Source organism: Ammospiza nelsoni, chromosome 11 (genome assembly GCF_027579445.1).
Source record: "Ammospiza nelsoni isolate bAmmNel1 chromosome 11, bAmmNel1.pri, whole genome shotgun sequence".
Taxonomy (NCBI): domain Eukaryota; kingdom Metazoa; phylum Chordata; class Aves; order Passeriformes; family Passerellidae; genus Ammospiza; species Ammospiza nelsoni.
In genome coordinates, this window is record NC_080643.1 from 13658339 (window position 1) to 13684991 (window position 26653).

The window sequence follows — 26653 nt, forward strand, 5'->3', positions numbered from 1 at the left end:
TTGTGCTGGGAACTCCTTCCTCAAGGATCCGGTGTAACTGAGCCACAGTTTCATTAAATACATGTTTACTGTCTAAAGTCTTTGTATAGTTTCTGAACATTTTACTGTAGTTGCAAAGTTGTAAGTAAATTATATTTGGCTTGTCACAAGGCTGATTTTCTCATCATTTTTAGAAACGGAAAAAATCTGAAGTACAATAAGTCTTCTGCTATTCAGATGAGATAAAAATACATATTTACAGTTGATAGAGATGGTCCCTCAAGAGTCAAAGCAGCAATTCCTAAGAGTTTTAATACTCACTCTCTCAGGACAAACACTCTCTACTTTGCTGTATTTTCCTTCTATTAATGATACTCTAAAAGCACTTCAAAAATGCTGTTAACAAATTACTTTGTTTTACAACCCTTGCTTCACTAAGGTCCATAATGGATTTTATAACAGAAACACCTCTTGAAAGAGCTTCATTCTCCACTATAAACTTACTGAAACGTGTAAAAACATTTACTGTACAAATTTTGGGGTTTTTTTACAATAAAAATAGGTGTTGTTATTATTACATGAAGAAAAAAGAGGTCAACTCAAATACTGACAGCTATCCCAGAGTAGCTATTTTCTTTCAAATAGTAACTAGCTTTTATCTTATATTCCCCTTTTCAGGATGGGAATTTCTCATTGTTCTTGCACTGAATGTATTCCTTAACAGTCCTTAGCGGGAGATTAATCAACAATGCCCCTCAATTAACAAGCCACTCCAGCAGATACCACTCCTACCTAACACAAAATCCCTCTCTTTTAGACTCGGCTGTGTAACAGCAACTTTGAGCCTTTAAAACCCACATCTCCCCCAGCTCCAGCTAAACATCCTCTCTGCACAGTTTATAAAGGAGCTCACAAACAGGGACGTCCTTACATGGTTAGCTCCTTACAGCTGTACCACCTACACCAGCTTGTATAGAATATTTTAAGCTGTGGTATATATAGAATATACCACGTACTACAGCCTTTGTATGGAGTATTTTAAGCTGTTGGAGGGCCGTATGTCCCTCCTGCAGCCCCTCCAGCAGTACCAGCCCAGCTGACAATGTTTGGCTGGTGCTCCACCAGACCCGCGGCAGCGGCGGGGCTGCTCCCCAGGCTCCCCGTGCCGCTGCCGGGCCCCTCAGCACCGGGGCCGGAGCTCCGCGCTCCGCTCCAAGCGGGGCCATCCCAGGCAGGGCCCAGGAGCCGCCGAGGCCCCTCCCGGTACCTGTTGGGGGGCGGTGCCCGGCCAGGGCCCGCCCGCTTCCGCCCCGCGCCGGGCTCGGCGCCGCTCGGGCCGGGCAGACGCGGCTTCCGCCCGGCCGGAGCATGACCCAGGCGGAGAAAGGCGAGGCGGAGAACGGCAAGGACAAGGAGCGCGACCGGGAACGCGAGCAGCGCGGCGTGAAGCGGCCCATCGTCCCCGCCGCCGTGCCCGAGTCGCTGCAGGAGGTGAGGCCGGGGCCGAGCGGCGGCTGCCGGGCGCTGCTCCCTCCCCGCTGGGGCGGGCCCGGGCCGGGCTCGGCCTTTTAAAGGCCGGCGGAGAGGGGTGTGGAAGTGCCGGGAGGGCTCCAGGTGGTCCCGGGGGCCCGCTCTGACTCCGTGCTCGTTGTGCCGCTTGCAGCAAATACAGAGCAACTTCATCGTGGTGATCCACCCCGGCTCCACCACCCTGCGGCTCGGGCGGGCCACGGACACGCTGCCCGCGGGCATCCCGCACGTGATCGCGCGGCGGCACAAGCAGCCGGGCCAGGCGGCCTACAGGGACAGCTGGCTCCTCAGGGACGGCCTCAATGTAAGCGGCACCGCCTCGCCGGAACCCGCCTGCCCACCGCCCGTTCTGCGGCGGTTTGGTTTGTTGTGCGGTGCATGTGTGCCCTTCATCCTTCATGATTTTCCAGAAGAGAGTTCATCTCCTGTCAAACTTGTGTTTCACCCCTTTAAGGACTGTAGGTGCCACCTACTGAAGTCAGTAGGCTTGGACCAGTCTGTGTTTGCGTTTTATTTGATTCGTTTGCAATGAACTAAACCCGAGGAATTGATAGGTTGAGGGTTTGTACATGTTGATTTCCCTGTGCTAAAGTCTGGTACCACAGTCAGTATTTCTTCTGCTGGAATGCCAGCTGTAGGATTCGAATGTGTTGGTTACTAGTTAGTGACTTGGGTAGCACAGCAAGCCATTTTAGTCCAGTCTGGTCAAAAGACATATGTAATAATCTGAATCTGTAAAAATCGAACTAACCTCTCTAATATTAAACGTCACAGTTAAATAATTGAGATCTGTTTTAAACATTTTTGCTCCTACTTCATATGTCTGTAGTTAAGTAGATAATGGTCTGACACGTCACTAGAGGTGAAGTCCAGTGGCCACTAAAAGCAGTTAAAAGATTCAAGTTGACTTGAATAGGTGTTGGGAACTCTAAACAATATAAACAATAGTTTATTTAAAAATGAGCGTAAGTCCATTTTGGATTGTACCAACATCTGTCCTTTCTACTGTCCAAATTCGATCAGTAATGGTTTCATTGTTTCCTAATAGCTTCAGTATTGCTAGTATACAGACATGGTTTGAAAGTATTTATGTTGCATATTTGGGGTTTTTCCTTAGAAACCTGAAAGTACTGAGCAGAGACAAAATGGCCTTAAAATGGTGGACCAAGCAATATGGTCCAAAAAGATGTCGAATGGAGCGAGGCGCATTCCGGTGTCACCTGATCAGGTAACTTGTTCTGAGGTCTTATTAAATTGTTCATTCACACAATCCTTCAGTGAGATGCTGTGCTTCAGTGGACAAGAATTAATACCCTTTCTAGACCAAACATGGATAAGTGTTATTGTGCTACCTAACTCTGAAAACATGAGAAAATTTATATTATAAGTATATTATAAGGGCTGGGTTCAAAGGGGTATCTCATTTTTCTTCCATGCATAAAAAGTGACTGGTGAAATATTTATCAACAGGATTTGGTTTGGTTACATTTCAGGCCAGGTCCTACAACAGACAGATGAGGCCTGCCATTTTGGATCACAGCTCTGGGGCCAAGTGGACAAACACATCAAATCACCCTGAGTTTTTGGTGGGAGAAGAGGTAAGATTGATTTTCCTGCTGAATGAGGCTTTGTGTGTTTTAATGCAGCCATGGATTAGTTGCAGTCTCTTAGTACAGTTGCTGTAAGTTAGTACATACTGAAAGATGTGTAAAGCTAACCAAACAAAACTGAGAAACTTTACTGTGGAGGAACTGAGTATTTTTTATCATTCAGCAAGACAAGAGGATTCCCCTATTTGCTTAACAAGTATCTTGGATCCCTTGCTACTATAAATCAGTGTTTTTGCAGGGAATAGGTGAGAACTTTACCTATATGGCATAATTCAGAGAAAAGGCAAGAAACTGATAAAAATATCACTACATGAAATTGCTGCTGAGTAACTTGATATTTGTGGGCTTCAAAGTGTTTAAACTATTTTAATTTCTAAAATGAGATAGTGGAAAAATATACCGTTATATTCACTAGATGTCTGTGGGCAAAAACATTCAAAATTCAAACAATTTAGATCATGTATTTGTTTTAAGATCATGTCTTTTTATTTTAATGGTTTATTATCAAAGCCCTGTTACAAAGAAACGTGCTGTATTGCTGTTACATCAGTCTGAGCTCTGCAGTGTCTTCTATGTGCTTCTGAAATACTTTTCTTCCCAGTTGTTCCTCATTTTGTTCCTGGTTTTTTTTTTTGGGAAAAGCAATGCCCAGGATGTAATCTCTCATTTTCAGGCCCTGTATGTTAATCCATTAGATTCTTACAACATACACTGGCCCATAAGAAGGGGGCAGCTGAACCTCCATGCAGGACCTGGTGGCTCCCTCACTGCAGTACTGGCAGACCTGGAAGTTATATGGTCACATGCAATACAAAAATACCTGGAAATACCCCTGAAAGACCTAAAGGTGAGCTGTGAACAGCACATTTTTGTGGTGTGGGCTGTATCCACTTCTCTGAGTGTTATTGTAAAAGGGAAGCAACTTGCTGGTATTGGTAGCCTCTTACTGGTGCTTTCCTTAATAAATACCTTCTTTCTGCGGGTGAGTTCCCAAGACTTCATCTGGAATTTTGTCCATGTCTTTAAAACAAAAGCTGTTGATAGAACCTTTAACAAGGATGTATAGAAATCCCATTTTAGACACTTCAGTCTTAGTCTTTGTTTGGGTTTTTTTTGTTGGCTGTAAAGGAGGCACCTGGGGAAGGGCTGCCTAATACTTGTGTAATTACTTATCCTTGGCAAGTTTGTCTCATGCCTTATGTATTTTAAACATTTTAAGGGCTATAGACTCTTGGCACTTACTTAAGAGCATGTTTTTTAAAGTATTGAAAACCTTCCTCTTTCCTAAAATTTTGATTTTTTTTTTTTTAAATAAGTTGTATATCAAATTTTATTTGAGAGCTGGCTTTAATTTACTCTTCTTGTCTTCAGTACTACAGATGCATTTTACTAATTCCAGACATCTATAATAAACAACATGTGAAAGAACTGGTAAATATGATCCTAATGAAGATGGGCTTCTCAGGTAAAAACCATAATGAAGCAAGTACTTAATTATTAATTGCATAAGGATTTTTTTTCTTTTAAAGCATATTTTTGCACATCAGTCTCAGGTTAGCTGGGACTAGCACCCTCATCTTTTGCCAATCATGTAACTGCTGTCTCTTTTAAAGGGGCAAAATGGTTGGCTAATATTGAAACAAATTTTTTGGTTTACTGTTATGCATTCCAGCTGTGGGTTTCTCATTCAGCTGAGGTACAAGCAGCATCAATCTGTTTTCTTAAATATTTCTACAATGCATGACTGTCTAGAAGGACAGACTGGAATCTCTGGTACTTCCCACGTTTAATAAGTCTGGGCTTGTGACACAAATGTAAAGGTGGATTGTAGGGAAAACAGAGGGTAAAATTGGATCTTATTTCAGAACTACTTAAAGACCATATCTGAAATGCTAATAATGCTATTTGATTAAAACCAGAAAAAAATTAGGAAAGCACTTCATGTACATCCAGTAGCCAAGACCCTGCACAACCAGATTAAAAAAATAATTGCAATTTGGAGACAATACCTTTAATTTTGTAGGAAAAGAATCATTTGACCCTGCTTCTTTAGCTTCTTTTCAGGACTTTTAAAGCCTTATTAAAAAAAAAAAAATCTCTTAAGTACCCCCACACCATCTTCACTAAATAGACAGGCTTTCAGTCAGGCTATTTGTAGCTCTTGAAAAGACATAAAAAGTCCTTTAAATGTCAGCAACATTACTGTAAAATTTGACATAAATTTCATGCAATTTTTTTCATGTTGCTAGGAATTATTGTACACCAGGAGTCTGTCTGTGCTACCTTTGGGAGTGGTTTAAGCAGTGCCTGCATTGTAGATGTGGGAGATCAGAAGACAAGTGTTTGCTGTGTAGAAGATGGTGTTTCCCATCGCAATACCAGGTACCTTGGAGTGTACAAAATTATTAGAATCTTGGACTTATTTGCTTACCAAAGATTGGACTTTTTAAAGGAGACAAAATTTATATAAATATTGGGGTTTTTTTGCTCTGAGGCATTTAACAGAGACAACTGTTACAATATAAACCTTAAAGAATTATCTTTAAAAGAAGAAAACAGGCAGAACTGATGAGAACCAATACTGTGTTCTGCAAGCTGTGGAAGTCATGATTCCAGCATGTCTAAAATGTCCCTAACATTCCTCTCCCTATTGCTGCAGTCAGCCAGTATTTCAGAAACTAGATAAAAAGATCTCTTTCTTCTCTGTGCTTTAGGCTGTGCCTTGCATATGGGGGATCTGATGTGTCAAGGTGTTTTTATTGGCTTATGCAACGAGCAGGATTCCCATACAGAGACTGCCAGTTAACCAATAAGTTGGATTGCCTGCTGCTCCAGCACCTAAAAGAGACATTTTGTCATCTAGATCAGGTGAGAAGGGGAAAATCGTGTGTTATACAAGTAATATTTTTTCTTTTACAGAATGTTACTCTGGGGATCCTTTTTGTGAGTTCAAGTTAATTTAAATATTTTACTCAGAATACTGGCAAAAGCTGTAGAAGCTTTAGACTTGAAAAGTTTAAAGTTGGTTTATTTTTCATCTAGCTGAAAGGAATCCTAACCCTTAGAAAGATAATTTCTTTGTACTTATTGCTGTAAGAATCTGATAATAGTTGCATACTTGCTGGTTTTCAACTTCAGTTCTGTAAGATCTGCCAGCAGGTCTCTTCTTCCTGCAAAACCCCCATTGCAGAGGCTTAGGCATGTAGGAATCTGTCTGGCACATCATACTGCATGGAAAAGACTTTTAAAAACTCAAGAATAGGTAAATAAAGTCCATTGTTAGAAGAGAGTTTTGTTACTTTTAGCTATTTTCTGTAGCTAAACAGATTACACAGCATGATAAAAATAAAAGATACCTTTTTTTTTGTTTGCATTGTTTCTTACCTTAGGATATTTCTGGATTACAAGATCACGAGTTCCAAATTCGGCATCCGGACTCTCCGGCTTTATTGTACCAGTTCCGATTAGGGGATGAAAAATTACAGGTCATTTTTAAATTAAATTACAAATATAATGAGACTCAGAGCCTCAATTTGTATCAGTCCAGTGCTACTAAGCCCATGTAATTTATGGATTGTTCTTAAACTGCTTGTAGATAAAACTAATTCCTGTATGGATGGGTGGGCCTAATGCAGAACTGGTGGATGCACGAGACTTTCTAAGTAGCTTTAGCCACAATTGTTGTTACTTCATCTAAATAATATCCTTCAAGTGCAAAGTATTAATGTTAATTCTGCAAGTTTTTCAGTTCACCATTGAATTTTCTAATTTTATCACAAATGACATTTGAGTACTTGTTTATCATACAATGCTAAGTCTGTAAAGAAACTTGTGTATTTACTGGGATATATTTTAATTATAAAAAACAGAAGACACTTTAGTATTTTACAGACTACTTGGAAAAAGAAAACACCTCTATTTAATTTTGAATTGTGAGAAAAATAGAACATTTCCTTTTTCTGTAGTAAATGCCATAAGAAGGAATATTGTAGTAAAATCATGCCAAATCTCTCTTCAGGCACCCATGGCTCTGTTTTATCCAGCAACTTTTGGAATTGTTGGTCAAAAAATGACAATTTTGCAGCACAGGTCACAAGGTGATCCTGAGGATCCTCATGATGAACATTATCTGCTGGCCACACAAAGTAAGCAGGAGCAGGTGTGTGATTGCTGGTTTTATTTTTCATGAACTATCATTTAATTGGGGAATTAAATGAAGACTCATTAGCTTACCTCAGAAACCAGAGTTTGTAACCTTGGTCAGAAGTATTAAAGAATAAATTTAAAGTGAGTAGTTACAGATGCCTAAACAATTTTTCAATTAAAGTGTGCATTTTTAAAGTCTAAGAAGGGATCCCTCTATTATGGGATTGAGCAATCAGATGGAGTTCAAAACAAGCCCTTACTTAGAACATGAGGATTAAAATGAAAATTAGATGAGGGAATAACGCAGGGCTTAACCTTGCTGTGCAGAAAGGTGAAGGGAAGTACAATGGTGCTTAGTTAAGTCTTTGTACTGTTCTGTGACCTTTTTGCATTTTTGTTTTCTCATTTTTAAGTCTGCAAAAGCTACAGCTGACAGAAAGTCTATGTCAAAGCCTGGTGCACTTGAAGGAGAGTTGAGAGGCCAATCCTCAGACATTTCAGAGAGGATCTACCCACAAGAAGTGGAGCTGGGCTCTTCCCAGGGTGACTGTATGATACCTGGCAATGATTCAGAGGAGCCTTTAACTGCACACATGTCCAGGAAAACTGCTATTTCCCAGTTTGAAGGCAAAGCCTTGGGCCTGGACAAAGCCATCCTTCATAGCATCGACTGCTGTGGTAAGAATTACATTTGTACCAGTCTGTGGAACAGACCTCAGGGTGGATTTATGTGACTCCTGTTTTTCACCAAAGAAAGATGTGTCCCTAGGTTTTACAGTCTGTAGAGTAGCTACACTGTTTCTTATGCTTGCATCTATGTTGATGTTTCTTGAGGTATGTATCCAAGGAATAGAAGAAGAATTTTAAAAGCAAACATCAATTTCCATCTGGTTTGACTTGCACTAAACTAATTGTAACACAGGCCATAATAACTTTAAAACACAGATCTATGTCTGTATATTCTTTCATTCCAGCATCTGATGATACAAAAAAGAAGATGTACAGCTCCATCTTAGTAGTGGGAGGAGGCCTTATGTTTCATAAAGCTCAAGAGTTCCTTCAACACCGAATTCTCAACAAAATGCCACCTTCTTTCAGAAGAGTTGTTGAAAATGTTGAGGTCATCACAAGGCCTAAGGTAACTGTTAACTGATAGCTAAGTAAATAGTAAACTATGATTGGTGGAAATCTTTGAAAGGTTAAAAGAAAAAAATTCTTTTAAAATCCCAGAGTAGTTGAATATCTGAGATTTAAAGGAGCTCTCAGCCTATAACATAGCACTGGCTGGTTAGGGACAGGGAGTTAGAGGCAAAGCAAGAGAGTGACTGGTACAGATCACTGAAGTGTTTATTAGCTCAAGGCCCTATTCTTAAAGAAGTAGTTAGTACTGGCCCATGAAGGTAACCTGTCTCCTCAGCAAGAAATTGGGATTTTTTTATTTTTAGTACTATAAAGATAATAGAAAAATAGACATGGAGATTAATTTTCATTTGGCATAAATCAGGCAAAACTTGTAAATATATTTCCATCTATTTCAGAGCCTCCACTACTGAAGGGAAGATTTTCATTATGTGCTTAGAAAGCATCTTAAAACAAAGTGACTTCTCAAAGCATCTTGAATATCATTTGAATATTTTTATCCCACTACTCTTTCCTGGATAATACTGAAAAACTCTTCCCCTGCCCCATCAGATTCTAACTAGTAAATAGTGTCAGAAAATAGGATACAGCTTTGGAGAATGATGCAGAATGAGACCACTGACTGTGTGCAATGTGTGTTTTGAATTTAGGATATGGATCCACGTTTAATAGCCTGGAAAGGAGGGGCAGTTCTGGCCTGTCTGGACACAACCCAGGAGCTGTGGATATACCAGAGGGAGTGGCAGCGCTTCGGGGTCAGGATGCTGCGGGAGCGAGCTGCCTTTGTGTGGTAAAGGAGGGGCTTACAGAGGAACCTGTGGAAACTTCACTGAAGACTCCTTTCCCCAAATGCCCTTTTTTCCCAGTGCACATGAATTGATCTTCAGATGATAACATATTTTTTGTATTTTATTAATATTAACTTCAACTGAAATTTTTCTGGATATGTTGTAAAATACCAAAAGACTTACTGAATTCATTTGACTTCAGCTACCCTTTGTCTTTTAAATTGTATGCATTGAATTCTGCATACAGACTACCACTGTCATCTCCAGAGTAACTGTATTTATATTATACAGGTAATGTATATTAAAATTGCACAATGTAGGAACTTATGTGAGAGATGTTAAGCTAAGATTCATTCCAGAAACATGTACACAGAAGCAACATTTGAAGAGTTCAGCTGTGGGTTTAATGTAATATTCTGATTGCTACTCTAATGTTACCAGGAGATGAAATTGTTATATAAGTGATCATTAGGGTAAAAGTGAAATGAAGAACTAAAACTACAGTCACTGTTTGTATTTTACTTATGTAATACATTATTTTATTCAATGGAAAAACAAAGAATTTGGAAGTGGAGTATTTTTTTCCTTGCTGTGTACTTATCATCAAAACTTCTTAGTTTTTCATTATCTATTGTAGAGTCCACTTTTTTCCTTATTTTACAAAAATCAATATAATACACTCAAAAGACCAAGCTGCAGTTTTACACAGCCAGCACATCTTCCAGTTCACTCCACCTGAGGGCAGTGAGGCTGCACTCCTCAAGCACCCTGCAACATCAACCAGACCTGGTTTGGTTGGGCAGTTGCCTTCAAAACCACAGGACTGGTTTGAACTGAAGTACTAAAGCTGGAGCTTCCTGAACAACCTTGAGAGCATTCCTATTGCAGTAATACCTAAAAGGCAGTGTCTTTCATATGACCTTATCTAAAAGGATACTTGCAGCAAAACTTTAGAATACAAAAGCTCAGGAAGGTGAGAACTCTTACCTCTGTCTGAGATGGCAATGAGACACAGTCACAAGTACAGCAGCAAGGAGAAATCACTCACATCCTCCAGCTGAATGGATTGTGAGGAGCTCTAAAAGAGAAAAAAATCACTTTGAAACAAGTCTTTAAAAGCTATCATCAGTTATCATAATACCAATATTTGGTATGTATGCATTTGTTTATGTGTATATTAATAGAATTTAGAGAAATGCACACAGATTTACTGAAATTATAATTTCCAATGTCCCTACAGTGAAAGTGTGCTAAAATGCAATGCAAAATTATTCATAATCAATATTAGAGTTGTTGATTACATTACTTAATTTATTTCATTTTCTTCCCTACTTTGAAAGAAACAAGGCATATCAGTCTGAGTCTGCTCCCTGCCAATTCCGCCCATGTCACTGGAATGTACCTCCCCCTGCAACCTGAGGTCTCATCAATCATCACCTCATCTCCTCTCTTCCTTTTTGTTTAGAGTTTTACCCTGAGCAAGAGCTACAAAATAACAAATTCCTGAAGTGCAGCATTACTCTAATGAGCATAAAACTTAGGAGGAAGGTGAAAGGAAGGTGGAAGGTGATTATACTGCCAATGCCAGTATAATCAAGTCGCCTAAGACCAAAATCATCTGCTTCTTGACAGGATTTTAACATCCAAACATCTGTATAACCAAAACATTTCTTTTTCCCAGATCTTTGCAAACATCCCTGGGAAAATCTACTGAATATACCTGATAAATATTGTAACAGGAAACAATGAGTAGTTTCAGCTTAGTTTGCAGTGAATACTGACTTGAGAATGATAAATATTCAAGTATCCATGCATTAAAAACCAGCAAATTCACCTGCACAGAAGTCTCAAAATTTCTGTTTAAAGGCCTTGTGTATGATTCAGTTGGTAACAAAGGGGTGAGATCACCAATTTCTAGTCTGCAAACCTGTGAAATACTGGGCACCTGCAGGAGCCCTTACAATGAAGTGGAAGCTCCTCTATTTTTTCACATTCCAAACAATGAACTTAGAATCTTGTGCTCTACATCTACCCCTATTTAACTGCTGAAATGCCTCTGTTACTTCATGAAACTTCTATACTCTTATACATATTTAGTGCATGTTTTCTATAGACTTTTTATTTCCTTACCAAATAACAGCATTGAAAGTGTACAAAACTTTTCCAACACTGCAAGCACACATCAGTTTCGTTTCAAGAATTCTTAATCACTGCAAAGATTAAAGACCACTTATATCAAGTACACATTTACTCACAGTTCCACAGGGAACAATTACTCTTTTCCATTAATGAATAATTATTCAGAAGTTTGGAATGTGGTGCTTGAGTGTGGATAACCAATCACCCAGAGACTGTCCATTATCTACTTATCTGATTAAGAACAAAAACATGAACAAGTAATTAAGCTAGAAAATTAATAATGGTTCTATACATTCTGAGAAGAATGGTAAGAAAGGACATGGAAAAAACCCAGCATCTAGAAGCAACATCAGATATTACAGCAAAGTCCATTGTCCTTAAATGATGTCAGGAGAAAGTACAAGATGTCACAATAATCTTGGTTTGTCTTAATTGTATCAGCTTTGTTCTGAAAGGGTAAACAAGACCCCCGAGATAACCCTCCCAGAGTGGTACTGCCTCTTCCCACAATACCAATCCCTGGCCATTTCTCGGGGAATTTTGAGATACTCTCATTACCAGCACATTTTGATGCAGTTTTGTCTACAATGAGAATGCACTACATTAGCATACACTGGAGATATTCAGAGGACAAAGCCAATAGAGAAGTAACTTATCTGAGTTATAGTGTGGAATTATTAGTCCTTCTGCCTACCCAGCAGGAAACTGTTCAGAATCACGATTCAACACACATTTTACAGTGCTACAACCAAACCCAAAAATCGTCACTGCTGAGGAAACGAATCAGCCAGCACAGGCAGCCAGGCAGGACAGCACGTTTGCTGCTCTCACTTTAACCAAGACTTTCCTCTGGGACCACGCATTGCACAGGTAAGGATTGCAATTAATTAAAGGCATTGCACGGGTAAGGATCGCAATTAAAGCCCTGAGCTGCAAGTTCCAACTCAACTTTCAGGGGCTGCCTTCGAGCACTGCGCCCAGCGCTCTCCATACAGAGATATCTCCTGTCAGCGCCGGAGCGGGGCACGGGCAAGGAGCGGGGACACCCGGGGTGTCATCCCCAGCCGCCTTGCATCTCCCAGCGCTCCCACTGAAAGCGTTTTCGCAGCCGAGGGTGGGCGAAACGTTTTTTCCTGCCCCGCTAAGAGCGGGGTGAAAAACTTGGAGCGCTCCGGGAAGGAGCGGGGTCGCCTCAGCGCGGGGCTGGGTCTGCCCCGCGCCCCGGAGCTCCTCGGGGGAGCTGCCAGCCCTGTCCCGGGGATACCTGGCGGAACTATCAGCCCTATACCGGGGAAAGCTGGCAGCCCTGTCCCGGGGAACCTGGCAGCCCCGTCCCGGGGGCACTGGCGGAGCTGGCAGCACTGTACCGCGAGTACCTGGCGGAGCTGGCAGCCCAGTCCCGGCGGGGCAGCGCAGCCGCCCGGGGACTCGGGCGGGATGGGCGAGGCCGAGGACTTCGCCCGCTGCCCCTCGGGGCGCTTTCCGCTCCTGCACAGCCCGCACAGCGGCCAAAGGGTGCGTTCCGGGGGAAGTCCCAGCCGCGCTCCTGCCCGGCCTCTCCCGCCGGGGCCCCCGCGCTGCAGGGACCACCCCGCGCTCCGCCCGCCGCGGCTCCGAGGGTCGGCGGCAGCCCCCGCACAGCAGCGGCCTCCCCGGGCTGGGACAGACGCGGCCTGTGGGAGCCCTGACCTGCGGACGGGACCGGGACAGACCCATCTCCCTCCTGCTCCCCGCGATCCCGGTCCGGTTCGGGAGCCTCAGAGCGGGGTCGCGGGCAGCCCGGAGCCGCCGGAGCCCACAGACGCTTGTGCAGAGGAGGAAGCGGCGAGGTAAGTCGGCTTGAGCACCTTCAGCCCTGGAAATGAAACTCACCACGATGTTTTTGAAAGTGAATGAACTTTCTCCCTAGCAGGAATGAAGGGAAAGTTAGTCCGAAACATTCTGCAGCAGATACATTTAAACTTGTTACACTGTCTGCAGCAGGGAAAAACAAAGAAAGAAAAAACAAGATCTGCTTCAGCCTGAGGAGCTCTTCCTCCTGCTCTGCACAGTCAGGCCTGACAGCATTCGGTGGTAACATGAAGGGTTAACGTCCTGACAAAGCCCCATTGCTCCGCTACATTATGTGTTGTCTGTGCTGTGAACATCTCTGGGAGAGGGTCATGATTTCCATCTGCCAGAGAGAATGTTCTTGTTCCTCCTCTGTCAACAGAGCAGGCAGTAAGTGTTTCAGGCACTTTCCTTTTTGTTTTACTCTCCTTTTTGTTTCAGGATCAGTTTAGAAGAAATGGGGTTAGGATAGTGCTCGTGCAGAGGGACCACTGAAAGAAGAGAGTGGGTGTGAATCAATGTGGCAATAAGAATTGTGCACTGAAACTAGTATTTTATTCCATTAAAACTAGTGTTTTAATCCATTCAATCAAAACAAGTGTGCTAGATTTATATCAAATCAGACTGACTTAATTTTTGACCTCTGCACTTCAGAACTCAAAAGCACCAAGGTTTGTGAATCATCTACACACTGACTGCCAAAGTCACTTCACTGTTAGGGCCAGGACACTGCTGACTGATTTTACTCCCAGCTCTCTTTGCAAAACAAAAATTCTCTCAGGTGTTGTTCTGCCAGTCCTGTTCCATTTAAAGTAAAATAACAACAAAATGCAAAGAAAACTGCTACAACATTTAGAAGAGTCAGCCACAAAACTATAGTTCCCTATTGGGACAGAGTGTCTTTTCCAGATTATCAGAGCCCAGGCCCATATTCTGCCAACTTCCCCACCAAAGTGGTGGTCCTGGATCAATAAAGTCCTGTGGCCCCCCAGTCCTGCAGGTTAAACACAATTATTGCAAAACCATAACCCTCTTTCTCTCAACAAAAACAAGTAAAAACCTCCCTACCTTTCTACCTCTACTGCTGCACCACAAGAAGCTGGTAAACCTTTTTCATCAAGAAAGAATCCTTTAATAGACTTCACCTGTAAAAAAAAAAAAAAAAAAACCTGACACTCCCCATCTCCAGCTGGGAACAATTTCAAGTTATCCATGTGAGGAGAATCAGCTGTGTGAACTTTAGGCTCAGAGATATCCCCAGCATCTTTTTTTTTTTTCTTTACAGAACAAATTGTTATCCATGGTTGGTTGTTCATTCAGAAGTTTTGGGGTTTGTACAGCCTCAAACAAGTTTATTACAAGTTTTCCTAAGAAAAGTCAGAGAATTATGCTTCTTCCAATCTGTCTCCCAAGAGTAAAGGAACATACTTTTGCAAATGAGCATGTATAAATTGTAATTGCGCATGGAAATTTTTTAACATTTAGCAGCAATTTGCACCTAATTTTGTTACAGAAGGTTCAACGTATTTCAGGAGAATTCTTGCTTATCTCTCTCAGCTGGGCAGTGCTGGAAGAGATAAGTGTAGTGGACTCTGGATAAGTTGCTGTCTCTAGAATGCAGGACAACAGCTTAGACTGAAGTCATAGGCCAGGGAGAAATATTATTTACAGTCCAAGGACTCCCCATTTCACTAATTGTTTAGACCTAAAGGAATGGTTTCAGAGGGAGAGAGCAGGGGAAACCCTTCAGGCTGGCCAGTACCTGTGACACACAGAAAATGTGCCACTGAGTCCTTGTGCCCAACCCAGTGGTACTTGCAGGGCTCACAGGCTTCTCTGAAAATAAAAAACTTGCCATTCTTACTCAGCCTAAGGAGTTGGTGGCATTAAATTGTAACTGTACTCAGAGTACTCTTGCAGGATCCAGGTTTAGTAGCAAGGTAGAAAGGCACAGATGGACAGATCTTGCCTTTCCCTGTGTTAGGAGACACCTGCAAATCCAGCAGTTTTCACCTTAAGGATAGCTGGAAATGGGTTTTTTACACATTTGTTTTGTGGAGACACTCTGGCAGAATGTGCACTGAGCATACTCATCATTTCCATTGTGAATTGCCTTGTGTGATATCACTGTCACAGACTCACAGAGAAGTTTTTGAAATTGTTGTTCTTAAATTCTTGCTATTAGAGGTGGATAGAGAGAGACTGCAAAGAATGCAAAAGCTTTTGCTTCTTCTGGGTTTGGCAAATGCTTAAAAATATTTATCTGTCTCAGGAACCAGAAGCAAATAAAAATCAGACTACATATAATTTATGATAGTACATTTGACTGCTGCATAGACTGTACTAAAAGAATAATAGGATAATAATAATAATGATGATGATGATGATGATGTTTACCTGGTTTTTTGCCATTGTTGTTAACTTTTTGGGTAGTGCAAATGGGTAAAGTATACCATTGTCACCTGAAAATGACTGACATTTTAGCGGTAGTAATGCTTACATTTTAATTAGTATCTTTGGGTTTTTTCTAGGGTAAACCACTGGATTTTTGTCAGAAATTCTGCGAGAGTGACCATCTGTAAAGATGTCATATTTAATGAAAGGATTTAAATGTCACAGTTCTGCGATGTGCAAAGTAGCAGGAAGCCTGTTTAGAGCACACACGTTAAAGAACACATTCGGCATCAACGAACGGCTCAAAATTTCGCGCGCATCATCCCAGCTGAGCTCTGCAAAGACAGACTCTTATAGTTACATCGTTGTGGGGGCTGGCTCCGCAGGCTGTGTGCTGGCCAACAGGCTGACAGAGGACCCGCACAGCTCCGTGCTGCTGTTGGAAGCCGGCCCCAAGGACACCGTGCTGGGCAGCACCAGGCTGATGTGGAAGATCCACATGCCCGCCGCCCTGACGTACAACCTGTGCGATGAGAAGTACAACTGGTACTACCACACCACCCCGCAGAGGCACCTGGACGGCCGGGTGATGTACTGGCCCCGGGGCAGGGTGTGGGGCGGCTCCTCGTCCCTCAATGCCATGGTCTACATCCGCGGGCACGCCGAGGATTACAACCGCTGGGACAGGGAGGGCGCTCGGGGCTGGGACTACGAGCGCTGCCTGCCCTATTTTAAGAAGGCACAGACGCACGAACTGGGGCCGGATCGGTACAGGGGTGGGAATGGCCCCCTGCACGTGTCGAGAGGGAAAACAAACCATCCTCTCCATCAGGCGTTCCTGGAGGCTGCCCAGCAAGCCGGGTATCCCTTCACGGATGACATGAATGGGTACCAGCAGGAAGGCTTTGGCTGGATGGACATGACTATACACAAAGGTAAATCAGAAAGGGTCCTCGAGTAATGTCTATTTCTGACCCAGAAATAATGTTGAAATATGGACAGATAATCTGCGCTGAATGCCATTTGAGTGTTTAGGTTACTGCCCAGCTATGGCACTCTGTATTTACACCTATTCATCCCTCAGCAGCTTGCTATCAATGTACTGTGCACTTCACTGCAAGTTGCATTGGTGGAAAAGTCCTGATTCACAGTTAAATTATGTCATTGTGAAATTTGTTATGTTAAAATAATATGTTTAATTATTATATCAAATCACATTTGCTTTGAACTCTATAAACTCTATGAAGACTTTCCCTCTGTAGGCATCCTGGTGGTTATTGGCCAAAATCTGAAGCATACTGAGCATGACTGTTTTGATGTTTAATGCAAATATGCATTGTAGGTCAAAGATGGAGCACAGCTAGTGCTTATCTTCGCCCAGCCATATCACGCCCAAATTTCTCAGTTGCAGAGAAGACACTTGTAACAAAAATCTTGTTCCAAGGAACAAAATGCATTGGTATTGAGTATGTGAAAAATGGGCAAAGGAAAAAGGTAAGAGATTTTCAATTTTCAGTATGAGAGGTATGAATCAAAGCTAAATTATATATTTTTTTTTAAAAAGTCTATTAAAAATGGCACTTTACTGTGCAAAATGTTCTCTTTTTTTTAGAGGTTGTGTTGTTACTTTCAATATATGATTCCTTGTCAGTTATTTTGCAGTAGATGATATATTCCAGTGGCATTGATTTAGAGATTAACTTCATCATCACATTTCCATCTGCCAGTGCTGAGGGGACAGGCCATAACTTGATGTTCCACAGAGTGTTGTGTAAGCCTGGAGCCTGTGGTGCAACCATGTCCTGTCCCAGCACATTGACCAGAGTGCTGCAATGGAGATGTTTCTGAAAAACAATTCTGGCAGAGGAAAATCTGTAAAAGCCAGATACTGGAATCTGAATTGCTCAAGGGATGGATGACACATCTTGCCTTATGGTTGGCTGTGGAATGAATATTTCTCAGTTTCAGTCCAACTCCTGCTGAAAATGTGATTGTGTGGAAGGAAGCTTGAATTGTTATTGCAAAATTCTGGATAATGGGTTCATTTTATGTCTCTTTCAATCCATTGACCTCTGTAAGACCCAAACCACCCTCACTTCCCTTAACAGCTGATTATGGATTAGTCTGTAACCAGGATATTGCCTAAATGGGGTTTGTATGCTAATAACTAAGATATTTGGTCAGAAAGGACTATAAAACAATTACAAAGTGTAATAATAATAATATCCTAGAGAGAGCTGAGTACAGATCTGGGTGGTTTGAGTTCAGTAACCCTTATAAAACTCAGCAGACAAGTTCTGCGACTGAGCACCTGCCAGAAGGTAAAATGCAGTATAAATAATCTGCTCTTTGATTTTCTAAAGCACAGATCAAATCTGCTGCTAAGTGGATTGCAAATGATAATCATTTTACCAATATGAAACAAAAGTTGCAGAACCTTTAACTGATTTCATAAGCTATTAAATTTCTGTGAAAACAGTAACTCTAATTGCTGTTCTCATGACATTATCAAGTTCAATTTTGTTGAAGAAAGTCTTGAAAACCCGATTACACACGATCAAAGACTTTCTGAGTACTGGACCATTTAATTGCAAAATTCCTACTAATATATGCATTAATTCTATATAGTTAATAATATATGTTTATATCATGTATTGTACAAAATACATCTTTGAAGTATTTCCCTTCCTTCTTTCCCTCTCCCCTCCTTCCTCCAGCATCAAAACTGCAGGATGAGTATCTGCTTTTACCTTCTGGAAAATTTTATACCTGTCAGGATGGAAGAACTAATAATTTTATTGCATTATGACCATCAAGATGAAGCAATTGACTACATTAAAGTGGTTTTGTTTATACAAAATATATTTATATTTCTAAAATATATTATAATATATTTTAGATATAATCTCTTTTACATCAGTCATCAGCAAAATGAAAAGATCATCAAACCTGATTCAAAAGTTATTCAGAATGTATTCACCAGCCAATGACTTGTTATTTATCTAACACTGAAGTCCTAGAGATCTCCCAGGACTCCAGTAAAAGTAGGAAAGGTAGACTGAACATTCCTGGAGGTTTTAAGTTCAGAATGAAGCTGAAAAGTACATTTCTACTTCATATTTCATATAAAAGATGAAAATGTTTTAATGTATTGTAGACTAACTCAAACAAAAGTGTATCAGTCACTTTTTCCTCTTAGCATGTTAGCTGAGACATTATGAAAAACTCTGTGGGCGAGGAATAACTACAGTGCTGACTTTGCAGGGGATTTAGACTGAGCAAGCATCATTTGAATGCTGCTCTGAAGAAACTGGTACCAGTTCTGTGTGTTCCATGGAAAATGTAAATAAGTTAAATAAGTTTGTATAACATGCAAAATACAGCTGTAAGTATTGATTCAACAGACTCTGATACAGAGTTTATTAGTCTTAACATGCTAATAATTGCCCAGAGCAAAGCAGTAACAAATACAAGGTAACAGCACTGGCCATCTGTTGGCCATATTGGATAAATAGTGTCAAAATGATTTTATTATTATTATTACCCTTGGATATTACTATAGCAATATTTTGCCATCTTTCTGTATAGCTGAGGTGTCATTCAAAAGGGACAGGGCTCCAAATTTATATGCATTAATCTGTTAAAACTCCAAGTCAAAGGCAGAGGAATAATTTAGCAGCCTGAGTCATGACCAGCTCAGGGCTCAGACCAAACCATTTGATGAAAAAACTGTCAGCAAAACAAAATTCAATCTATGCCTGCTACTATTTTATCAGTAGTGCTTTGGTGAGTGGTGGGGAGGGATTTGAGGACTACCATGAGCTGAGAAATCAAACCTTAACCTTGGCTGAATTTAAAAAAAAAGCTCTTTAGAACTTTGAGCTACCATGTCTGTGAATTCCAAATCTTCCTTAGGATTCCAGTTTTAATTTATAAGGGGTTACTGAAAATGGCAGAGAAGCTTGGCTGCCTGATCCGAGTGCCACGGGTGCTATTCCCCTGGCAAGGACAGGAGCTGAATGTTTCTGTGCCATACGGTTTGAGTGGATTGTAAAGATGGGAATAAATACAGGAATGATCAAAGCAAAAGCTTGATTACTTCTCTCTGTGGAAAATTCTGACAAGACAGAAATACATTGAAATGAGGAAAATGTGAGGGAAGGGTGTCTAATCTGGATCAGAGCAGCATATTCAAACAGCAGCCCCTGATGTTGCTCACATTCAGCTCAGGCTTTATAATCTTAGGGCATTTGTGCTCATTTCCTTTTAGGTTTTTGCCAATAAGGAAGTTATTTTAAGTGGAGGTGCCATAAATTCTCCCCAGCTGCTTATGTTGTCTGGAATTGGAAATGCAGATGATCTAAGAAAACTGGGGATCCCTGTTGTTTGCCATCTTCCTGGTAATTTTTTTCTTTCTTTTGTCTTCCTATGGATGCAACTGAATGACCATTAAATTAAATTAATCATGAAACAGAGTTTTCTTTATGCCAAGTTGTGTAGCCTGAAACACATGTTGAAAACATGTGGAAAGATGTATTGATTTTATACAAATCAGTGGAAACATGCATTGATTTTACAGCTAAGCAAAAAACTCCTTTCTTCACCACATCTGACAGCGAAAAATGCCTTTCTGAAGGCATATTTTTATAATTAAGTAGTACAGTTGTCATTAAGAGTTTTGAATTAGTTTTGATCCACTACGCATTGTGTAAACTCCCACTGTCATAAATATTCAAATATAGAAGAAATAACATGAACTTTTCATTAAAGATAAGGAGGTTAGCACAGTGTTTAGAAGTAGTGGCAATTTTACAACAACTGATATATCTTCCATTTAACTTCCCATTGTCATTCCAGTTATGTATGTAACTAGTATTGTTATTCTAGTTATGCATGTAACTAATTTCATTCTAGTTCTGTAAAACCTTACTTTGACATGAGCAAAAGGCTGATGTGACTCATGGCCTTGCTCTGTGTCACCACTGCCCTTTTAAGAGCTTGGTTTAGTTCCCACTTAAGATGTTCTCTGCTTGAAACATGGTGGGCAATCTTTCTGTGCAAAATAACTTTTTTTTCCCTCTCACTTTCTTCTCCCTCCTCTCTTTCTACCCCTTGCAGGAGTAGGGCAGAACCTGCAAGATCATTTAGAAGTGTATGTCCAGCAGAAGTGCACCAAACCTATTACTCTGTATAGTGCACAAAAGCCACTGAACATGGTGAGGATTGGTCTCGAATGGCTCTGGAAGTTTACAGGTATGAAGCAAAGTGTGCAATCACTTTACCACTGACTGATTTAGAATTATGACAGCCTTTTATCTGTGAGTTTTATAGGCTGGGAGCCTTAATATATAATCTTTTTCCATGCTCTGAGAAATAACTGGAATTTGCAAATGGATTTGAACTATTTCTTTTCTTCTATACCAGAATATTTTGAAGTTTTTATATCTTAGGTAATAAAGGACGTTATTATTGACATTCTTATATCTCATGCAAATAAAAATTCTACATTTAAAAATCAGTGCTACTAAGAAAAGCTATTGCTAAAAAGATGGAGAAAATATTCTATTTTAAATCAATGTGATGTCAATAAAAACATATTATTGAACTGACTTCTGCATAACTGTCTCAAAAGAATTAGTTTGTTGCTCTGATCAGAATCCTTTTGCCCTGTAAGTAACTGTGAATTGCCTTTCCTTAGAATGGCACATGAATTTTACAGTACCTTAGTCATAAATTGTACCTTAAAAAGAATCAGTAAGTATAATCCTTGATGGCAGTAAAATAGCTTGGCCAAAGTTGAGCTCCACATAACTAGCTGAATTTTGTTATTATTTGGCAACTTATTCTGGGTATATGTGGCTTTTGACCATGCAAGTAAATACTGAGGGCTAACTTACAGTTTTAAACAGAAATGAAAATAACATAAGGCACATTGCAGGGCTTTATCTTTCCCTTCAGGGCAGGCACTGTGGATGCTCTGCCTGTTCCTTGTGACTGATGGGACAACTGAAGTGCACAGAGTGAGCAGCGCAGGAACATCAGGATGTGCAGCCAGTTCCCTCCACTCCTGTTAGGATCCAAATCTGCTTCTGGAGGCAGAGCCGGTGACATAACTGTAACACCCCATTCTCACATCAGTGGGATTTCCAAAGTTATGCATATTTACATTTATCCAGGAATTTAAAGGCAGATGAAAGTGGTGCACAGTGCCTAAACTACAAGCTGCTCATAATGGATTTGCATTCCTTGCAATTAATACTGTACAAATCAATTATTCATGGTAGTGCATCTACAGGTTAAAAGCAAGTGGACCTGTTGCTCTTTGGAGGTATTTTAATGGCATCTTCTCCGTCCTTTGCCCTCCCTAGGTCAGGGAGCCACTGCCCACCTGGAATCTGGGGGTTTCATCCGGAGCGAGCCCGGGGTGCCTCACCCCGACATTCAGTTCCACTTTCTCCCTTCCCAGGTGATTGACCACGGTCGGGTTGCTTCCACTATGGAAGCTTACCAGGTGAGGCAAAGAGAATGTTCCAGAAAGGCTTTGTAGCCTTTAGCGAGGAGGTTTATGCTCCATTATAAATGTTGATAATTTGGCTACATACTGAAAAATACTTTGTTCAGTTTAGTATGAAATAGACTGCTTAACCTCCTTCAGAGGAGAAAACACAGCCTTGTCATTTGATATTGCCACCAAAATTATCTTCGCTTTTATCTCTGGGAAAGAAGGCAAGTATTGAATGAAGTATTCACTCTGCTGAAGTGCCCTAGTGCTGTGGGTTAGGACACAATTTTGCAATGGAACAAAACCATTCCTCTGTAGTTTAGACAAAGGTTTAAGTGAAAATGTATAGAAACATTCATTCACTGGCACAAATCCAAGCCCCTTTTTAGACTAGCATCTCCATCCAAAACTCTGAGTGATAATTCTGGGGAACTGTCACTGAGTATACATGTTTTTCCTCACTGATCTCCTTCCTTCTGAGACACAATAATTTGGTCCAGTTGCTGATTGTATTAGAGTTCTCTGATACTACTAAATTGGAATGGCTGTATTTTAAATGAAAAGAACAGCTGTGAGTTGATGTGACAGAAATATTTAGTCCCTGCAATGGAATTACATATTTAAAAAATAAATTATATAAAATGGAAAAATGCTCAACGGTATTTTCCACTATCTCTGGTTAATGTTTGTATTTGCTGAATTTGTAGTCTGTCTAAATTGAAAAAAAAACCAAAACAAACCAAAAAAGCCATGCTGAATTTGGAAGTAGACCTGGTGGAATTGTGTTGGGTGTTGCAGGTCCACGTGGGACCCATGAGGAGCACAAGTGTGGGATGGCTGAAGCTGAAGAGTTCAGACCCAAATGACCACCCCATCATTGAGCCCAACTACCTGTCAACAGGTAACTGCAGCCTCTCCCTGCTCTGTCAGCTCATTTCCTGCCTGTTTCAGGAGCTGATTTTTGTACCTACTCAACACCAGTTCAGAAGTGCTGGTTGGTACATTGTTACTTATTTCTCATTTATAAAAGTCAACTAGTATGATAAGAGGTGATTGTGCAAAGCACTGTGTAAGCTAGAAGGAATTTCCTGTTGGGGATGAAGTCAGAATTCTCAGTATCTGCTGTGTCTTGCTGTTTGTTTCATCACCACCTCTGCTTGTGAAGGAATTAATGTCTTTTGCTCCTTTGTGCTGAGTCTATTTTCCTTTTCCTAGACAGTGGGCACATCAAGATAAAGTGCAATTCCTCACAGTTCACGTCTTCCCTTTTGGGCTAGTGCAATATAAGAAACAGTTTTGTTCACAGTGGATGTAAATATCTGTGACTTTAAAAAATATTCTGCTTTATCATGGCTTTCAGCAAGAAGTGAGACTTCCAGCTTTTTTTTTCCCACAATGCTGCTTTTTTCTGTTTTGCATTCTGTGTATACTGGTAAATTAAATGAGTACTTACAATTTTCTCATTTTCTCTCTCTGCAGAAAGAGATATTTGGGAATTCCGCCAGTGTGTCAAGTTGACCAGAGAGATCTTTGCTCAGAAAGCTTTTGAAAAATTTCGTGGGCCTGAAATTCAACCAGGAAATCATGTTCAGTCTGACAAAGACATAGATGCCTTCATAAGGCAGAAGGCTGATAGTGCTTATCATCCTTCCTGCACCTGTAAAATGGGTCAGCCTTCAGACAGCACCGCCGTAGTGGATCCCCAAACAAAAGTCATTGGTGTTGAAAACTTGAGAGTAGTTGATGCTTCAATAATGCCCAGTGTTGTCACTGGAAACTTGAATGCCCCAACTATCATGATAGCAGAGAAAGCTGCAGATATAATTAAGGGCCTGCCATCACTTCAGGAGAAGAATGTTCCTGTATATAAGCCCAAGACCTTGGAAACACAGAGATAAATTAATATTCTCATCCTTTCATATAATTTGATATTTAGGCTTTTATCCACACGTTGGTATCTCATACTGAATATGCCAACATGATAAATATGCAAAACAACATATCCTATAAAAATAGCTATTTTAATTTTTTTTTTGTCTTAGACTACCTATTGGTCTTTTTAAATCAGCTGGCTTAAGTTCCTTTTTTTGGAATCATAGAATATGCTGAGTTTCATGGGACCAATCAGAATCATTAAGTCCAACTCCCGGCCCCTGTGCAGAACACTCCAAGAATCACAAATTTAATTAAATATGACCTTTTGTGGTAAATTCAAATCTTCTGTTGAAGAGAAGCTGTTTCTAAATCACAAGAAGTACCATGTGACTGTATGAGGAATGGCAGAGATTAATGTGAGCTGTTCTGAAAATGATTATGTTATTTGAAGAATTTTAACTGCTACAAATTTTACCCAGGAAAACAGCTTGTCAGTAATCACCACATCCTGCAGAGAATGGTCAAGCAAAAGTAAGCACTTATGCAATTTCAAATTCAAGAGCTGAATTAATTTGTATCAGAATTCATAGGAAAGGGAGGAACCTGCATTTGCTCAGAGTTTGTCAAACATGACAAACATTTCCTTTATGAAAGGAATGCATGGTTTACAAATAGCACCCAGATTTAGGTTTCACTAAGGTCATCAGCCTCTAAATGTAGAGCATTCAGGGAGAAGACACACAGTGTATTCATAAGAACTTATTTTTCTAAAAATGCAGAACTGGAGTTGAAATTTATAAAAATCTACTGGAAAAATTATATTCCTCTTTGTTTTGTTTTGCTTTTGACTTTTTTTTAACAAAGCACTTAGTAGAATTCTGCTCACAATTTAAGCTGATGTAGTTTTACCACTCTAGCAGTAAGAGATCTGCACTTTGTATAATATCCTTAAAGTGACTGGTATTTGCTCAGATGATTGTTTGCAAAAGATATTTATCAGTAAATATTCTGAATGGTGCTTTGCTATCACTCAAATTTTATTTAGAAAAATTACAACCAAACTATATTTAAAATTATATGTTACTCAGAATAACTGTATAAGGTCAGATATTGATGATTGAGAAGACATCTTTTTAAATTAGAAGGCAAATATCTTATTCAGTGAACAAATGCTATATTCTAGTTAGGACTTAAATCTATGCTTTTTTCGTTTTCAGATGTGTAAGTTAAGATACTTGAGCTTTCATGGCTGTTTTTGCTGTCAAACTAACTTTCAGGTACTGATTAAAAAAAAAAAAACTAAAGAAACTGAACTCACTGAAGAAAATTTATTCCATTGATTATTTTGTATTTATTAAGTATTCCAAAGTAACTTCTGACTAAGCAGATGTCAAATCATAAAGTAAAATCTTCTGCAGCCTAAGATTGCCCAGGACTTGTGGCAAAGAAAATAAACATCTTTTCTGCAAAAAAATTGGAATTTTACACAATTTTAACAGACTGTAGAAGACCTTGCTGAGTCATATGTTGGCTGGAGGGACAACTGCAGATGTTTAAGGCAGATACTTGCACCTGCTGCTGCTCTCTGTCAGGCACTGACTGGAAGCTCTGCTGAAGGAAAGGACTTAGTTCCTCAGAGCATCTGCATAAACACAAACAAAACTACTGAAGATGGAAGATAACAGCAGTGAACTCTGCTCCAAAGGGAGACAGGTAAACCCTTTCTATGTATGTGATACATTCTTTTGAAATGAGGGGAAGAACAAGAATATTTCACATCACAGGTGATTGATTAGCTGAGTTAAGGAGACAATTCCTCTGGTGAGCTCTTTGAGAAAAGCATGGACTGTGTATTGTGTACATCCTCATGGCAAATAATTCTTTCTCAGCACTTATGCTTGTGAGATTTATCTTTAAGGGTGTTCAATAAGTTCTAATGTCATTTGAAATACAATAAGGATATTTTAAGTTATATACACTGGTGAGACTTACCACAGCCCTGTGCAGTTGGAAGGGAGGCAGTTTGGCAAGGTGAGACACTGAAATTCCTGCATTTGCAGATTTACAATGTGGGCTTCCACTCCAGGCATGCAAGATGGGATTGTTATTATGCAACTTCAGAGGATTAACTGGCCACTGGCTTGCATAACTTACCACTGAACATGCACAGACCTCTCTGCTGTTATGCCAAGCTCTAAAAACAAGGAGTAAATGGCAAGGTTAGATGTTCATGTGTATTATCCTCATTGCTGCACTGAGAAATCAGGTAATCAGGCATTTCTTCTGAAATATCATCATCTTTTCTTGCAGTTCTAACCATCCACAGACATCTTGTAGATTCCTCTCCTTCTAAACACTTGAACATTTTCATTGCTGTGAGCTATTGCTTTACTAATTCCAGCCTCACTGCTGTAGAACACTGAGGCTCCCTCAGGAGATTGCTTTGATGCAGTGCTGGAGGGTTTGTTGCCCTGGGGAAATCTTTAAGTAGAATCAATTTAGCATTACTTTGTCCTGTGTTGTACCTGGCTGCTGTTATTGAATTCCTGTTAAAATTGTACTGACTTCCAGCAGAGTCAAGTCTGCCAAAGGGTTCTTAAACCAGGTCTAGGTTATTCTGACACATCCTGTGGAGCACTGGCAGTCTCACAGCTGCAATTAATCATCTTTTACACCTTACTGGACTGCAGAACACAGCTTGTAATTCCAGAGTTTTACCT

General features: G+C 40.4%; 2 protein-coding genes and 1 long non-coding RNA gene across 6 annotated transcripts; 2 read left to right on the top strand and 1 right to left on the bottom strand.

The window, feature by feature from the left end:
* Window positions 1–1307: 1307 nt before the first annotated feature.
* Window positions 1308–9755, top strand: ACTR8 (actin related protein 8). Of its 3 annotated transcripts, XM_059480113.1 has the most exons (13): window positions 1308–1470; window positions 1643–1813; window positions 2627–2737; window positions 3003–3107; window positions 3793–3966; window positions 4491–4584; window positions 5369–5501; window positions 5834–5987; window positions 6509–6604; window positions 7138–7278; window positions 7679–7943; window positions 8240–8403; window positions 9056–9755. In XM_059480113.1, the coding sequence occupies exons 1-13, from the start codon at window positions 1348–1350 to the stop codon at window positions 9197–9199; spliced, it is 1875 nt and encodes a 624-aa protein (XP_059336096.1). In that variant the 5' UTR covers window positions 1308–1347; the 3' UTR covers window positions 9200–9755. The 3 variants fall into 3 exon arrangements, with proteins under 3 accessions (XP_059336096.1, XP_059336097.1, XP_059336098.1); XM_059480114.1 differs by lacking the exon at window positions 2627–2737; XM_059480115.1 differs by lacking the exons at window positions 1308–1470; window positions 1643–1813 and adding an exon at window positions 1847–1967.
* Window positions 3525–14268, bottom strand: LOC132078158 (uncharacterized). Of its 2 annotated transcripts, none has more exons than XR_009419233.1 (6): window positions 14231–14268; window positions 10181–10271; window positions 6504–6563; window positions 6238–6289; window positions 5129–5195; window positions 3525–4153 (listed from the first exon to the last, which is right to left on the bottom strand). It is a non-coding gene; the product is annotated as an uncharacterized LOC132078158 (long non-coding RNA). The 2 variants fall into 2 exon arrangements; XR_009419232.1 differs by having other exon boundaries at window positions 3525–4166.
* CHDH (choline dehydrogenase) lies at window positions 12956–25241 on the top strand. The gene is made up of 8 exons (XM_059480116.1): window positions 12956–13161; window positions 15694–16491; window positions 16899–17050; window positions 19827–19956; window positions 20675–20809; window positions 21925–22067; window positions 22857–22959; window positions 23538–25241. Exons 2-8 carry the CDS (start codon window positions 15747–15749, stop codon window positions 23954–23956), a joined length of 1827 nt encoding a protein of 608 aa, XP_059336099.1. The 5' UTR covers window positions 12956–13161; window positions 15694–15746; the 3' UTR covers window positions 23957–25241.
* The last annotated feature ends 1412 nt before the right edge of the window (window positions 25242–26653 follow it).